Source organism: Rhinoderma darwinii, chromosome 7 (genome assembly GCF_050947455.1).
Source record: "Rhinoderma darwinii isolate aRhiDar2 chromosome 7, aRhiDar2.hap1, whole genome shotgun sequence".
Lineage (NCBI taxonomy): Eukaryota > Metazoa > Chordata > Amphibia > Anura > Rhinodermatidae > Rhinoderma > Rhinoderma darwinii.
The window spans coordinates 95985288-96001868 of NC_134693.1; the positions used below are offsets into that span (position 1 = coordinate 95985288).

At 42.1% G+C, this 16581-nt stretch overlaps 1 protein-coding gene across 7 annotated transcripts in view; it reads right to left on the minus strand.

Annotated features, from left to right (window-relative positions):
• The window catches only part of SGSM3 (small G protein signaling modulator 3), a 100355-nt gene that overhangs the window by 29293 nt on the left and 54481 nt on the right, over window positions 1-16581 (minus strand). For all 7 annotated transcript variants that reach the window (XM_075833715.1, XM_075833714.1, XM_075833716.1 and 4 more), the window contains 6 exons: window positions 5697-5804; window positions 3624-3767; window positions 3346-3541; window positions 2913-3058; window positions 2320-2547; window positions 1370-1424 (listed from right to left, as the gene is read on the minus strand). In XM_075833715.1, the coding sequence (XP_075689830.1) occupies window positions 1370-1424; window positions 2320-2547; window positions 2913-3058; window positions 3346-3541; window positions 3624-3767; window positions 5697-5804 (877 nt within the window). The remainder of the gene's footprint in view (window positions 1-1369; window positions 1425-2319; window positions 2548-2912; window positions 3059-3345; window positions 3542-3623; window positions 3768-5696; window positions 5805-16581) is intronic.

Below are 16581 nucleotides of genomic sequence, written 5' to 3' on the forward strand. Positions count from 1 at the left end.
ACAGAGGGCACTGGGGCAGCATCCACAGAGGGCACTGGGGCAGCATCCACAGAGGGCACTGGGGCAGCATCCACAGAGGGCACTGGGGCAGCATCCACAGAGGGCACTGGGGCAGCATCCACAGAGGGCACTGGGGCAGCATCCACAGAGGGCACTGCGGCAGCATCCACAGAGGGCACTGCGGCAGCATCCACAGAGGGCACTGCGGCAGCATCCACAGAGGGCACTGCGGCAGCATCCACAGAGGGCACTGCGGCAGCATCCACAGAGGGCACTGCGGCAGCATCCACAGAGGGCACTGCGGCAGCATCCACAGAGGGCACTGCGGCAGCATCCACAGAGGGCACTGCGGCAGCATCCACAGAGGGCACTGCGGCAGCATCCACAGAGGGCACTGCGGCAGCATCCACAGAGGGCACTGCGGCAGCATCCACAGAGGGCACTGCGGCAGCATCCACAGAGGGCACTGCGGCAGCATCCACAGAGGGCACTGCGGCAGCATCCACAGAGGGCACTACGGCAGCATCCACAGAGGGCACTACGGCAGCATCCACAGAGGGCACTGCGGCACTATCTAAAAAGGGGCTGCCCAATCTTGACATGTGTGCTAACTGAGCCGCCGGACTGCATTTAGCGACACTTAAACTGGAAAGCTGGATTGTTGAAATAAGCACTTGGAGAAATATTTCAAATTTTAAACCTAGCGCTATTATTATAGTAATGTAGTATTATTATTCTAGTAATATAGTGTTATAGTCGTTCACATAACTAATTGATTAACAATAATTTTGTATTGTATCAAATTTGAAAGTAATGCAGCCCGTCAACTTCCCATTTTTCCTATATGCGGCCCACTTACCCGGCCGAGTTTGAGACCCCTGCATTATATATATATATATATATATAAAAAATACACACACACACATATATATATAATATATACACACACACACACACACACACACACATTTACATGCGTACACATATACACACAAACATATGGAGCGAAAGCTTTGTTTAGCTTTTCAGCAACCAACATTCTTAACATGTTTTCTAAGCAACATATTGTTAGCAAAAATCACACTTCTTTCTCAAGGTAGGAAGCAGTGTTGTGTCTTGGGAGTGAGCTGCGACTTTGTGGTTTAAAGCTCCTCTTTGGAGAGTTAGATAGATAATTAATAGGGGACAGGAAGTAGACAGGCATCTGTGACAACTGCAAGTCACACAGGATGATGGAGATCTAATGTTGTCACCCAATGCATGCATGACCTGGGGAAAATCCAGCAGATCTCTTTTACCAGTTTCTCTGTGAATATGTAATAATCAGACTGTATGGACTTGTTCAATCACATGTAAAACAATAACCTACCAAATAAAAGCGTGGTGATCCCAGACTTCCTGCGCTGACTCTGTCTTCTCATAATCTGAGGACATACAGGAGGAGGATAAAAACAATATGCGTTAAAATATGGAACAGTTACCAACCAGTGAGTGCCCATTTTCTGATCACTAATAGGCTTATTGCCAAATTCAGCCACCTATTACATATGGCCCAGGTGGACAATGATACTTTAAATGCAACCAGCAGAACGACTAAATCTCTGTCACACCTCAATAGAACAGTCTACAGGGAGAGGAACAACAAATTACATCATTTTAACACTAAACAACTTTTTTAGACAACCTTTATGCAGCCAGATTTTCCCGTAAGGGAACAACAAATACGACAGTGCAATGAACCATTCCTTAGAGATATTTTATTACAAGAATATAAACAAAGCACAAATTAGTAGTAACCAATCTGCAAAAAACAAAATCTGTGGTAATAAATCACAGACAAAATACTCTACTCAATTGCCCTATGCACTTGGGATATACTACTTCATTCTAAAATTACCAGCATTAAGGGGGTCAAACCAACCCCAGGGACAACTCCTACACAACAGCAAGCCTCTCCAGTGATCAGTTGATTGCCATGAGTCTAGATTTTGGGGAAATGTGGTATTACACAGTGTTCATCGTCCAATTGGAACAGCTTTTTAATATGGACTCTACCCCCAACCATGGCTAAGATTTCACTTCACTAAAACGAAGGGGTCCAGTCCAAACAACGATCAACAGCCCCAATTCCGGCAACTTACAACAAATTATCTCTACTGGTTGCATTTCTGTGGTGCTATTCTATGAGCTGGTGTGGTCTAATGCTTTGTGGCTGACCTGTATGACCTTCTAGACATTTTGATTTCACAAAGTCAGAACTTACTGTTGACATGACAACTCTATTAGACCACAAAACTCTGCGCATCACTTGCCCCTCACCTTAGAAAAATTAGTGACCGCAGCCGTGGAATTTAGCAGCTGGCCCTGGTCTGCAATGAGGTAAGCCAGATGTTTGCGTCTCTGAGCCTCGATCATAACTTCCGTGAGGGTTCCTGCAATCATCATAGCTTCCCGAAGAAGAACATCTGCATCCTCAATATGGGTAGGAATATCAGAAAGAGTGTTAAAGATAGCGGCAGAGTTTTCAGACTGGATGAGCTCTTCCTCCTGTAGGTAGGAAAAAAAACTATTAAAAAGCAATTATATATGGCTTCCTTACAGTGAAAATCAGAATCGGTCTATCTCATTTTAAAAGAGGGTTCTGCATATAGTGACCCACAACTCACATTCTGAAGTAAAAACTGGTTTATGTGGATCTATTTCCACCATAACAACATAAATTGAATTCAGTTAGTATTAGTAATATGGTATTTAATGCTACATATACATTCACTACCATGGAGCAAAAATATTAGCCACTTTTACATAACTTCCCGCTACACCATGGGAAAGTAGTTACAATTGTTTAGTGGTTTACAAACGGATGTGACACCCGGCTAAAGAAATATAATTATTTTCAAACCCAACTTTACCTTAAGTTTTAGCATGCCCAGGGTGGTTTGGAACAGGACAAGGGAACCTTGATAGAAAAAAACATCCCAGATCCGTAACAGCAGTTTGATGTGCACTACGCTGGCAAATGCGGTGAGGAACCAGTGCAAAGTAATGAGAGACAGCTCTGCAGACATGAAAATAAATTATTTAAAGAAAAAGACAACGGAAGAGCTCTAGAGTAAGCAAACATAACAAAAAGAAATGCAAGGCAACGTGTATATATCCATAAAATGTGCCTAAAACAGGCAAGCACCAGAAAAAAAAATAGAACAGTAGTTGATTCAATAGTAGCAAGACCTGGACAGCGTGCTAATCCTGCCCTGTATTCATATCATAACAGAATTGAGAAATGTGCCACAACCGTCCAAGGAAATAAAGTCTCTCAGTTATAGCTTACATAGAGGCCCTCACCAATATCATGTTCCTGTAGTAGCTTGTCCAGTCGTGGGAGGTATTGAACAATGAGGTGCCTTAGTACCCGCTGATCAGTTTGAACACCAATCAAAGTGGTGTTGAAATAAGAAGCTGGCACTAAGTCTTCTACAATGGCACTCATCATCCAGAAAGAATCTTCTTCCTCTAGGAAGAGCAGTAAGCATGCAGCCACCTGAAAACACGGAGAGAGTCATAGGGAGCACGTCATCTACAACAATGCACGCTATAAACATAAAACGTTATGTCACACTCACCATTCCCGTGCCTTGGCAATACCCGATATCTGGATACAACCATGCCAGGCCACGCAGCACTCTTCTGAGACGAGGAACACCCACACTTTGCAGATTGGAGAAACAAGCATTGCTGGGCATCGTGCGGAGCAAATCCTTTTCAATCTGGAGAAAGGCCAAGAACATATGTTAGTACTTATAGCTCAGCTGGGTCACAATGAATTAGTCAGAATGGCAGACAAATACAGTTACTGACTATAAATCTATGGAATACCGGAATGTACTCATATAAAATGGGTTCTTCAGGACAAAACATTGCATAGTGGCATAATATAATAGAACTATGGTGTTGTCCCTTTTCTTTACACTACTGATGAGCTCATTGTGAGCAGGATTGCGATTCGGACAGTTTGACGGACATCTCATCTCCGAGAGTACAGGTTCTATTATGCCACGGTCCTTTGTTAGAACACAGCCACCAGCATTGTAAAACATCATTTTTACAGAGAAATTACTTTGTGCAGTGCGGACGTCAGTGTGCTGCACAAGGTACACATAAAATGTGTGTGTCGGTGCAAATTATGTTTTATAATGCCGACAATTGTGTGCTTAGTCTGTTGCCTGTGTTGGGAGATTACAGCACACAGTAGCAGCGAGTAAAGAAATAATATAGGATAAATAATTCTACAGCCTGTTCAGAACATCCATGGACAAAGCTCTTGGATACCTTAAAACAGAATTGCAATTAAATCTTCTGAAGCGGTCTCGAAAGGGGAAAACTATTTTTAAAACGCAATGTCATCACATGCAAGGATAATCTGGAATAAATTCTGCACATATGAAAAATCGATAACAGAATACAGCAAACAATACATAAAGGGTTGCTTCTGGCTTATCTGTCATACAGGTAAAAGTTTTAGAGCTCTATTAGGAATTGAATTGCAGTATCATATGTCAAAACCGAGCAACTAGGGGGCAGTTTCTAAAATCCTATTCACAGTGGAACATTTGGCCAAAGTGGTAAGGACAAAAAAAACTAGGTGAAAACCAAGTTAACCCCTTAAGGACACGGACAATTTTGGCCTTGAGGACAGAGCAATTTTTTTACATTTCCCCTCTTTGCATCCCGACGCTCATAACTCGTATTTTTTGTACGACGTAGTTGTATGAGTCTTCGTTTTTTGCGGGACGAGTTGTACTTTATGTAGGTACCATTTTTTGGTACAAATACATTATCGTTTAATTTCTATACATTTTTATTTTGGCGAAAATGCAGAAAAAAAAAGCAGTTGCGCAGCAGTTTTAATATGTATTTTTTTACACCATACACCGATCATCATAAATAATGTTATACATTTGTTATACAGGTTGTTACGGTCGTGGCGATACCAAATATGTCTATATTATTTCACGTTTTGGGACTTATATTTTAAAAAGTTTATGTATTATCAAAAAATATATTTATTTATCATTAATTTTTTTTTTACATTCATTTAACTTTTTTTTTTAATCCCATAAAGGGATTTATCATTTTTATTTTGTAACTGTAATGTACTGGCATAGATCTATATGCCGGTACATTAGCCTGTGTACTGATTGTAGACAGGCAGTTGTTAGGGCATACCTCAGTATGCCCTAACAACAGGAAATATGTTCAGACAGCCCTGGGGTCCTTCAATGGACCCTGGGCTGTCTGGCCATACGAGTTGTGGGCTTTGATCGCGTCAGTTATTTTCTGTGACGCGATCAATGTGCAGTCCCCCCTCTTTGAACGCCGCGATCAGCTTTCATCGCGGCGTTCAAAGGGTTAACGGCAGAGAGAAGATGTTTCTCTCCTCTCCGCTGTCAGAGCGGGGCCGTGGCTGTGTATTACAGCCGTTGCCCCGTTCTCGATCGCGCGCACAGACGCGCGCAGAGACGGCTGTCACACAGGACGAGTATGCTCGTCCTAATGCGCAAAGTGCTCGCCGCTCAGGACGAGCATACTCGTCCTGTGTCGGCAACCAGTTAAAACAATCCCTAAGAAAAAGATTAGAAAATAAAAAGCCTATTCATCAGAAGAGCTGATAACAATGAATCCAATGTCTCCCATACCTGTTTAGCAGCTAGAGTCTCATCATTGGAGCTGTTCCGTACAATATCTCTGTATGTCATCTCTGAATTCCTCTTCTTCTGTAAGGCACCCGAGAGTCGCATCCAGAGCTGGGCAATAATAGAATAACACAGAATAGAAGTTTACCGCTTGCAAGTAAATGCACGAGCGAAGAAAGTAATCCAAAATAAATGGTAGGGTCCAGCACTCATCCAAAGATTTATTTAGATCCACATATTAAAATGTATAAGAAAACATTCCAAGGATTCTGTGTTTGGATTAGTGCTGCATCCTACCTTCATTTGTGCAATAATAGAATAACTTCACTTATTTACAGTAAATGTATAAAGCACTGCAAACATTGCATTTTGGGAGAGGACAAACCTTTATTGTCTCTATTATTCTGGAAGAAGCATCTCAGGCCCATTTTTAGGGATGGGCCATGGGTAGATGGCACTTTAATGGATGGGGCATGGCTCAGGTGTCTATTGCCATTTGTATCCGATAAAATTGTATACTGCAGCTGCACTGGTCTCTGATCACTCAGCCGCTGGCACCTGAAGGTAGAGGTGGTCAGTGGCATGTGCGTGTGATCTCACGTAAAAGATGCCGCAGTACAGTAGGGAGGAGAGTGCTGGCACTATATAGGGGCAAACTATGTCAGACACCTATTATAGGGGGGGCACTCTGTCAGAAACTATAAAGGGACAGACTCTCTGGCAGGCTCAATTTACTGAAAATCAACTAATATAAATCAGACATTGCTTTTGAATTGTGGTTCAACAGAAATGAAAAAAAAACGAATGAAACTGGCCTGCACAAAAATGATGGTCCCCTTAACTTAATATTTTGCTGTACGACCTTTTGAGGCAATCATTGCAAACAAACGATTTCTGTAACTCTCAATGAGACTTCTGCTACTTCACAAGTATTTTGGCTGACTCCTCGTGAGGACACTGCTCCAGCAGCCTCAGGTTTGATGGGTGTCTTCTCCAGGTTGCATGTTTCAGCTCCTTCCACAGATGTTCAATAGGATTTGGGTCAGGGCTCACAGAAGGCCACTTCAGAATAGTCCAATGCTTTGCTCTCAGCCATTCTTGGATATTTTTAGCTGTATGCGTTGGGTCGTTATCCTGTTGGAGGACCTATGACCTCCAACAGGAGCCCTGATCTAAATCCTATTGAACATCTGTGGAAGGAGCTGAAAACTGCAGTCTGGAGAAGGCACCCATCAAACCTTAGACAGCTGGAGCAGTGTCCTCACGATGAGTGGCCAAAATACCTGTGGACAGGGGCAGAAGTCTCATTGAGAGTTACAGAAATCGTTTGTTTGCAGTAATTTCCTCAAAAGGTCATGCAACAAAATATTAAGTTAAAGGGACCATTATTTTTTTCCAGGCCAGTTTTTAGATTTCACTTTTTCTGTTGAACCACAATTCAAAAGCAATGTCTGATTTACTTTAGTTGATTCTCAGTAAATTAATATGTATTATTACTTTTGTCAGTTTCACGTTATTTCAGTGACCATTGTGGGTTTTACTTTAACGGAAGGCTACCGACAATTTTGTCCTCGACTGTATATGGTGTTCTATTCCCTACGGGAACACTCTTTTCTGAAGCATTGCAGTTGGAGCCTCGGGATGTGGGAGGGAGGGTTGTGCTGCCAGAGGGGGATTTGTGTTACCGGAAAGGAGTGGAGCCAACAATGTCCATGTAGAACACTCTGCAACGGAAAGAAATCTGTAAGACGGTGTGGGCCAGATGAGAAGAAAGGCAAAAGCAACTACAAACAGAGAAGTAGAGATATGCCTCTGACTGGGCCTGATCGGTCCTGGATTCTTTTACAGTATGAGGATGCCCTGCAGACTGCTCGTATGTAACCATTATTCAGTCACTGGCAGCATTTCACAGTGAGGGAATGTCAGGACTATTCAGTCATAGTATGACAGTATCACTTGGCCAATGGAAAAAAAATTAAGATAAATTAACTTGGGGTTCACTTTTGGATAGCTAAATTCTCTAGAAAGTAGTAATGCAGCTCCTTGACAAATGAGTGGTCAGATCTTTCCACAGTCGATGTGACAATAGCTTACGGGTAAAGAGAAATAGTTTCCCAGCATGGCTTTTAATATTTTGTAATAAAGATGATGTTTTATGGATTTTGCAAGTGCCGAACCTCTGCATTTTTTTGAGACAGCCAACTTTACTATTAATTCTGGACAATTTAATGGAAGACTATACAAACCTATTTAAAATGTACTTGGAAAATGTCCTAGGCACCCCTTATGAAAACCGTAAAAATAGCTGACTTTTAGAGGAAGAGAAAAGGAAATAATGATTTTTCATCGCCAAGGGATTAACCCATTAGTGACCACCAATACGCCTTTTCACGGCAGCCACTAACGGGCTTTATTCTGCCTTTTCACGGCGCTGCATCAGAATAAATCTGCGCTGCCGGGAGCAATTAAAAATCCCTGCTCTTAGCTACCTCCAGTAGAGAGAACTTGGAGCAACGATGCTCGAGGGGGCAGATCAAAATCTGCCTGTTTAGCCCTTAGATGCAGCGCTCAACAGCGAGTGCCGCATCGAAGTGGTTTTGGAGGGAGGGGGCTCCCTCTGTCACCCCACTTGCACCCTGCTTTGCGATCGCAAGGTGTCGCTGCTTTCTATGGCAGCCGGGGGGCCTACGAAAGGCCCCCAGGTCTGCCTCTAGTTAACGCCTGCTAGGCATGGCCTAGCAGACGCCTGTCAGTTTTACACTGACAGGCAATAATACACTGCAATACAGAAGTATTGCAGTGTATTATAAGGGTATGTTCACAGCTTATTTTCAGCCGTTTTTCGGGCCGTAAACGGCCGAAAAATCGGGGCCAGAACGCCGCCAAACATTTGCCCATTGATTTCAATGGGAAAAACAGCGTTCTGTTCCGACGGGCCGTTTTTTTTAAAAAACGGCCGCGAAAAAGAAGAAGTGCAGGTCACTTCTTGGGACGTTTTTGGAGCAGTTTTTCATACTCTATATTGAAAACAGCTCCAAAAACGGCCGTAAAAAACGCAGTGAAAATCGCGAGTGGCTTAAAAAACTTGTAGAAATCAGGAGCGGTTTTCCCTTGAAAACAGCTCTGTATTTTCAGAAGATTTTGAATTTGCGTGTGAACATACCCAAAAAGCGATCGGATGATCGCATAGAGGTGTCCACTAGTGGGACTAGTAAAAAAAAAAAAAAAAAAAAGTTTAATAAAGTTAAATAAAAACCCCAAAGAAAAAAATAAAAATGAAAAACCCACTTTAAAGGTATAAAAGTTACACATATTTGGTATCACCGCGTCCGTAACGACCCCAACTATAAAGCTCTTGTGTTATTTAACTCGCTCGGCGAATGCCGTAAGAAATAAAATACAAAACAATGCCAGAATTGCGGTTTTCTGTTCATCCTGTAGTAAAAAAAAAAAAAGTCAGCAAAAATTCACATGTACTCCCAAATGGTACCAATAAGAAATACAAGTCGATCCACAAAAAACAAACAAAAAAAAACCCTCATACAGCTGCATCGGCGGAAAAATAAAAGTTGTGGCTGTTCAAATATGGAGACACAAAAACAAATCGTTTTTGCCGAAACGCGCGTCGGGTCTGGCGTCTCCTGCATGTGGGATCACTCAACTTATCTGGGTACGTACTTTACTACTCCATATTGATGGTACACAATCTGGGATGGTTAAACAGCACCATCTTCTGACATGAATGTGTATTACATTGTACCAATGTACTGGTGTTTTCTATATGTCCTGGCCTGTATCCATTTATTCCTTCATTAGTGCTCTGCACTTATATCTTTTCCAGAGCACATTAGCCTTACTAATATACCATCACTGTCAAAGAGCACCTTATATCCAACTATCTGGTTGCATATCAGGCATAACCAGTACATTTCATGCTGTCATCCCAGCACTTTATTTGTACCCTATATGTATTATCTGTGTCCCACAATCGGTTGACGCCATTTTTTAACATTGTATGACTCATAATTTTTAATCTTGTTTGTATCTATCTGTTAATAAAATGAACTTTTATTTATTTGTTATATTTGTATTAGTTTTTTGACTATTCCCTATAGGTTCTCTGTATATTCTTAGTCAAAAACACCAAGTCACACTTGGTTATATATTTTCTGAGGCTATCCCTATTTATAAATTGTTTAAAAAAATCAAGATATAATTCATCGTATTACTTGATATACTATACTGTATAGTTTTTGAGATAGCCCATTAGCGCTTCATGTGTACAAATTGGTTGTTTACGGTGTAAAAGTAGTAAAACAGAAGAAAACTATATAAATTTGGTATCGTCGCAATCGTAACGACCCGCTGAATAAAGTTATTATGTTATTTAGACCACATTGTAAACGGCGTAAATTAAGGACGCAAAATTTTTTTTCTTCTACCCCCCAATAAAAGTTAATCAATAAATTATATGTACCCCAAAATGGTGCGATTAAAAAAATACAAACTTGTCCTGCAAAAAACAAGTCCTTATAAAGCTATGTCGATGCAAAAATTAAAAAAGTTATAGCACCTTGAATGCGACGATGCAAAAACGTAAAAAAATAGCTTGGTCATTAAGGTTTCAAATAGGCTGGTCACTAAAGGGTTAAAGTGAATCTCACAAAAATGTTAATATATATCTAGGCCCCCTGGAAAAAAGGTGGAAAAAAAAAATTGGAAATTGGAAAATACAAATTATGGGAAAATTTCATTTATTAGACCACCTGATCGCTGCGGGTCTAGCTTCTCTAGCCACACATTTTCCCTGCAGTGGCTGCATGTAACGTAGTTTTAGGCTATCTTCAACACGGGTCTAGGGAAAATCCGATAAGTACTTACTACAAGATCCGCTGCAGAAATTCGAGGCTCATCTCGAATTGCTCCTGTGGATTTGCAGTTTGATGTGCTGTGGATCTGCACGAGGATTAGCCCTCTTCAATGGAGCCAATATGCATGTGGAACACGCCTACTTTTCTATGCGGAATCCACGGGATTAATTAGAATAGCACGCTACTTATTTTCACAGATCTTTTTTATAACGGCGCAGACAAAAATCCATGTAGAAATGTTCCAAAGCTTGTGAACTGGGTTGCGTAACCCCATTAATATGCATGGGATGCGGATTATCGGATTTCAGCCGAAATCCATGTAAAGTTCAACACACCCTTTCAAATGAATGAACAACTATTTAGTGCATGGATAGGCTGGATCTGCTAGAACTGGCTCGGAGGGGTGTACAGAGCAGGGTCACAGCCGAAGATAGTGCAGTCAATCTTTTTATACTAAACCGAATTGGCTGATTAGAGAGCAATAAAATGTTGTATATATTCTCAAAGCTGCACCAAACAAATAAAAGTATAGATTAACCCCTTCCCGCCGGATCACGTATATTAACGTCAATAAAAACTGTGTCTTACCGCATTTTGACGTTACTGTACGTCATGGAGATGAAGCTGGCTCAGGAGCTGAGCCAGCGACATCACCGCTGGGTGCCAGCTGTATGTTACAGCTGTCACCATGAGGTATCGGCCAGGACCGGAACTAGCATCCGATCCGGCCGATTAACCCCTCACATGCTGCGTTCAATAGAGATCGCAGCATGTGAGGAGTTTATAGCCACCGGCACCCCAGCAACGTGATCGCTGGGTTGCCGGTGGCTGCAAAGGCGATGGGAGGGCTAATGCTTACCTCCCGATCAGCCTGTAACGGAATCCTCCTATGCCCCGTCGTCGGCGGGGCCCAGGAGGCTTCCGGTACCATCGGCAAGATGGTGCCGGCTCAGCTTCCGGCTCAGAAGCTGAGCCGGCGTCATCAGCAGTGGGTGTCCACTGTATGTTACAGCGGACACCCCGATCTATCGCCAGGAACCGGAGCTAGCTCCGATTCGTGGCATTAACCCCTTCGATGCAGCGATCCATTGTGATCGCTGCATCCTAGAGGTTTGTAGAAAATCGGCAGCCTTGCCATGCGATGGCAAGGCTGGCGACTGTTACTATGGCAACAGGAGCCCTAACAATGGACTCCTGTCTGCCATTACGTAAGCTGATTAGGCCCCGCCCAGAGGCGGAGCCTGATCGGCTTGCTGTCAGTGAACAACTGACAGTTCCAATACACTGCACTACATAGGTAGTGCAATGTATTAGAACATCAAACAAACAGTTGGACATTCAAGTCCCCTAGTGGGACTAAAGTGTAAAAAAAAGTGTAAAAAAAGTAAAAATAAAAGTTGTAAAACCTACAATAAAAGTTTCAAATAATAACACAAAACACAATCGCCCTTTTTCACTTATCAAGTCATTTATTATAGAAAAAAATAATAAAGCCATACATATTTGGTATCGCTGCGACCGTAACGACCTGAACTATAAAAATATTATGTTATTTGTCCAGCGCAGTGAACGCCGTAAAAAAAACAACTCAAAAACACTGCCATAATTACTGTTTTTTTGGTCACGGTCTTCCAAAAATTGAAATAAAAAGTAATCAAAAAGTTGCATGTATCCAAAAATGGTACCGATAAAATCTATACCTCGTCTCGCAAAAAACAAGCCCTCACACGGCTCCATCGACGAAAAAATGTAAAAGTTATGGCTCTCACAATTTGGCGACAGAAAAAATACATTCTCTTTCCAAAAGTAATTTTATTGTGCAAAAAGTTATAAAAAAGTTCTATAAATTTGGTATCGCCAGAATCTTACTGACCCGCAGAATGAAGGTAACGTGTAGTTTATAACGTACGGTGAACGCTGTATAAAAAAAAACAACTAAAAAAACTCTGGCAGAATTTCTGTTTTTTTGTCACCTTGCCTCCCAAAAAAAGGATAACAAGTGATCAAAAAGTTGATTGTACCCCAATATGTACCAATAAAAGCTACAGCTCGTCCCGTAAAAAAAGAGCCCTCATACCACTACGTCTGAAAAAATAAAATAAGTTAAAGAGGTTTTCCGGAAGTAAAAAATGACATTCATTTAAATTAATGAAAAATATACAACTTTACAATGTACTTACGTTTCATCAGATGGCTGTAGCGTCGTATATCTTCTTCCGTCACCGCCCCCTTAGTAAAGCAAAATCTGCACTTCCTGTGCAGACCCGTCCATTTGGTCTGCTACCTTACTTCCGGTTTCCGGCTTTCACACTGTACGGTTACGTCACAAAAATGATGTAACCGTACCACGTGCTTTATCTGATTAGAGCATGCGTGGTTAACACACTCCACCGCGCATGCTCTGTGAAATTAGCAATGGAATATGAAGTTGCGGGAATAACGGCCGTTTCGGCCGTCTTCCCGACAGATGCAGGAGCTGTGACAGCTGCTGTCTCGTACAGCAGCTCCTACAGCGGGGACCGATCGCTGTGTCCCCGCTGTTTAACCCATTAAAAGCCGCAATAGAGATCGCGGCTTTTTAGGGGTTAAGTTAACATCGCCGGCCTGCTACACGATAGCGGCCGGTGATGGTTACTATGGCAACCAGACACCAAACAATGGCGTCCGGCTATGCCATAGACGGAAGCCTAGTGGGTCCTGACAACGTCAGGACCCACTATGCTTGCTGTCAGTGAGTAGCTGACAGTTCTAATACACTGCACTACGCATGTAGTGCAGTGTATTAGAATAGCGATCAGGGCCTCCTGCCCTCAAGTCCCCTAGTGGGAGAAAGTAATACAGTAAAAAAAAAAGGTGTAAAAATAAGAAAATACAAGTTTTAAAAGTGAAAAAATCCCCTTTTTTTTCCCTGATCAGTCATTTATTATTAATAAAAATATATAAATAAATAAACTATACATAATTGGTATCGCAGCGTCCGTAACGGCCTGAACTACAAAATTGTTTTGTTATTTATCCCGCGCGGTGAACGCCGTAAAAGAAAATAATAATAAACCGTACCAAAATCACAATTGTTCGGTCACTTCACCTCCCCAAAAATTTATTAAAAATAGATCAAAAAGTCGCATGTACCTAAAAATGGAAACTACAGTTCGTTACGCAAAAAATAAGTCCTCGCACGGCTTTATTGATGGAAAAATAATAAAGTTCTGGCTCTTAGAATAAGGTAACACAAAAAGTGAATGATTTTTTACAAAACGTATTTTATTGTGCAAACGCCATAAAAAAAACCTATAAACATCTGGTGTCACCGTAAGGCCGGGTTTACACGAGCGTGTGCGTTTTGCGCAAGCAAAAAACGCTGCGTTTTGCGTGCGCAAAAGGCACTTAACAGCTCCGTGTGTCAGCCCTTTATGATGCGCGGCTGCTGCGTGGTTTTCGCGCAGCCGCCATCATTATGACACTCCGTTTGGATGTGTGTAAACAGAAAAGAACGTGGTGCTATTCTGTTTTCATTCATCCTTTACAGTGCTGTTGCGCGAACCACGCTTGTCCCACGGAATTGCTTCCGTGCGACATGCGTGGTTTTCACACACCTATTGACTTCAATGGGTGCGTGATGCGCGAACAGCGCACAAGTATAGGACGTCGTGCGTTTCACGGAGCGGACATACGCTGCGTGAAAATCACGCACTTGTCTACACGGCCCCATAGACTAACATAGGTCCCTGCGACGCGCGTTGCACGGACGTATAACACGCTCGTGTAAATGATCGTATCGCCCCGCAGAATAAAGTGAATATGTTATTTATAGTGCACGGTGAACGCTGTAACAAAAATAGAATAAAAAAACAATACTAGAATTGCTGTTTTTTAGTCACCACGCCACCTAAAAATAGGATAAAAACCTGATCAAAAAGCCGCATGCACCCCAAGAAAACTACAATGGATTCCTCAAGGGGTCTAGTTTCCAATATGGGGTCACCTTTTGGGGGTTTCCACTGTTTTGGTACCACAAGACCTCTTCAAACCGTTTAACCCCTTAATGACCAGGCCATTTTGCGCGTTAATGACCTTTGGATTATTTTTTGTTTCTTCACGGTCGCATTCCAAGAGTCGTAACTTTTTTTTTTATTCCGTCGACATAGCCGTATAAGGGCTTGTTTTTTGCGGGACGAGTTGTATTTTGTAATTGTACCATTTTTAGATGATTATAACATATTGATTAACTTTTATTAACTTTATTTTAGGAGAGAATTGAAAATAAGCAGCTATTCCAGCATTGATTTTCACGTTATAAGTTTACGCCGTTTACTATGCAGCGTAAATAACATGTTACCTTTATTCTATGGGTCGGCACGATTACGGGGATACCAAATATGTAAAGGTTTTATGTTTTCCTACGTTTGCACAATAAAAAGCCTTTTAGAAAAAAATTACTTGTTTTTGCATCGCCGCATTCCAAGAGCCGTAACGTTTTTATTTTTCCGTCTATGTGGCCGTACGTGGGCTTGATTTTTGCGGGACAATGTGTAGTTTTCATTAGTACTATTTTGGGGTACATAGAACTTATAGATTCATTTTTATTTAATTTTTTATGGGGGGAATGGGAGAATAGAGCGAATTTTGCCGTTGTTTTTTTGCATTTTTTTTGGACGCCGTTCATTCGGTGGTTTAATTAATGTGTTAATATTATTGTTCAAGTTGTTACGATCGCGGGGATACCATATATGTGTATGTGTTATTTGTTTTGACACTTTTACTAAAGTTTTATTTGATTTTCACTGTAATTTTTTATTTTTTTTTCACCAACTTTATTTAACGGATTGACATTTTTTTTTTAGTCCCACCAGGGGAGTTCACTATGCGATGTGCTGATCGCATATATAATGCTTTGGTATACTTAGTATACCAAAGCATTATTGCCGGTCAGTGTAAAATGGACAGGCAACCTGTTAGGTCATGCCTCCGGCATCGCCTAACAGGCAGATGTTGAAGACAGACCTGGGGGTCTTTGTTAGACCCCCGCTGCCATGGAAACCCGACGGCGACCCGCGATTTCTTTGCGGGGGCGCCGATGGGGTGACAGAGGGAGCTCCCTCCCTCTGTCAAACACATTAGATGCCGCTGTCACTATTGACAGCGGCATTTAATGTGTTAAACTGCCGGAATCGGAGCGCGCTTCGATTCCGGCAGTTGCAGCAGGAGCCAGGCTGTGTATAACAGCCGTGCTCCTGCCGCTGATCGCGTGGGTACAGTGACTGTACCCGCACGATTACAGGACGGATATATCCGTCGTCCTGCGCGAACTAGCAGCTGCTGAGGACGGATATATCCGCCCTTCGGCGTTAAGAGGTTAAAAACGCAGATATCCAGTGATTTCAGCTTGTGCTATCAGTAATAGAATGAGAGCACCAAAATGAAGACTGAGATTGCAGAAGTTAGTAGAGCTGGGTGTAGTAGGCGAAGCAAGTGCACTGCTGCATGCACATTGCATGCTGGGACTAGAGCAGTGCATGCAGGGAGGAGAAACGCAGGAAGAGAAGAGGAATGAACTTACTGAGCAAAACAAACCTCTCAGGGTAAACAATAGGGAGTAGTGTTACTAAAACCATTTATTATCAGGAAAAAGATAGTCAGAGTGCACTAATATATTAATAGAGGAACATTGCATGGATTTAAAAAAAAAAAAAAAAAGAAGGATTGGAAAACCCCTTTGGCTCCAATAATTCAGGAAAGAAAATTATCCAGTTGTGAAGGCCCGAGGGGAACGTTTCTTCTGTTTCAAATGGCGATGTATCAAGGCACTAAAATTAGGGAACCAGGAAGGGGAGGGTCCAAACATATCTGCTGGAAGCGACGGTGCCCGTATTATACCAGGACAACGTTTCCCAGCAAAATTCCCCAAACTGCAAAGGTGCGGAGTGTGGACCAAAAGGGGGATAAGGAAGGACGCCAGTTATCAGTGCGACACCGGCCTGTGCAGAAAGTATTGCTTCACAGCGTAACACACATCT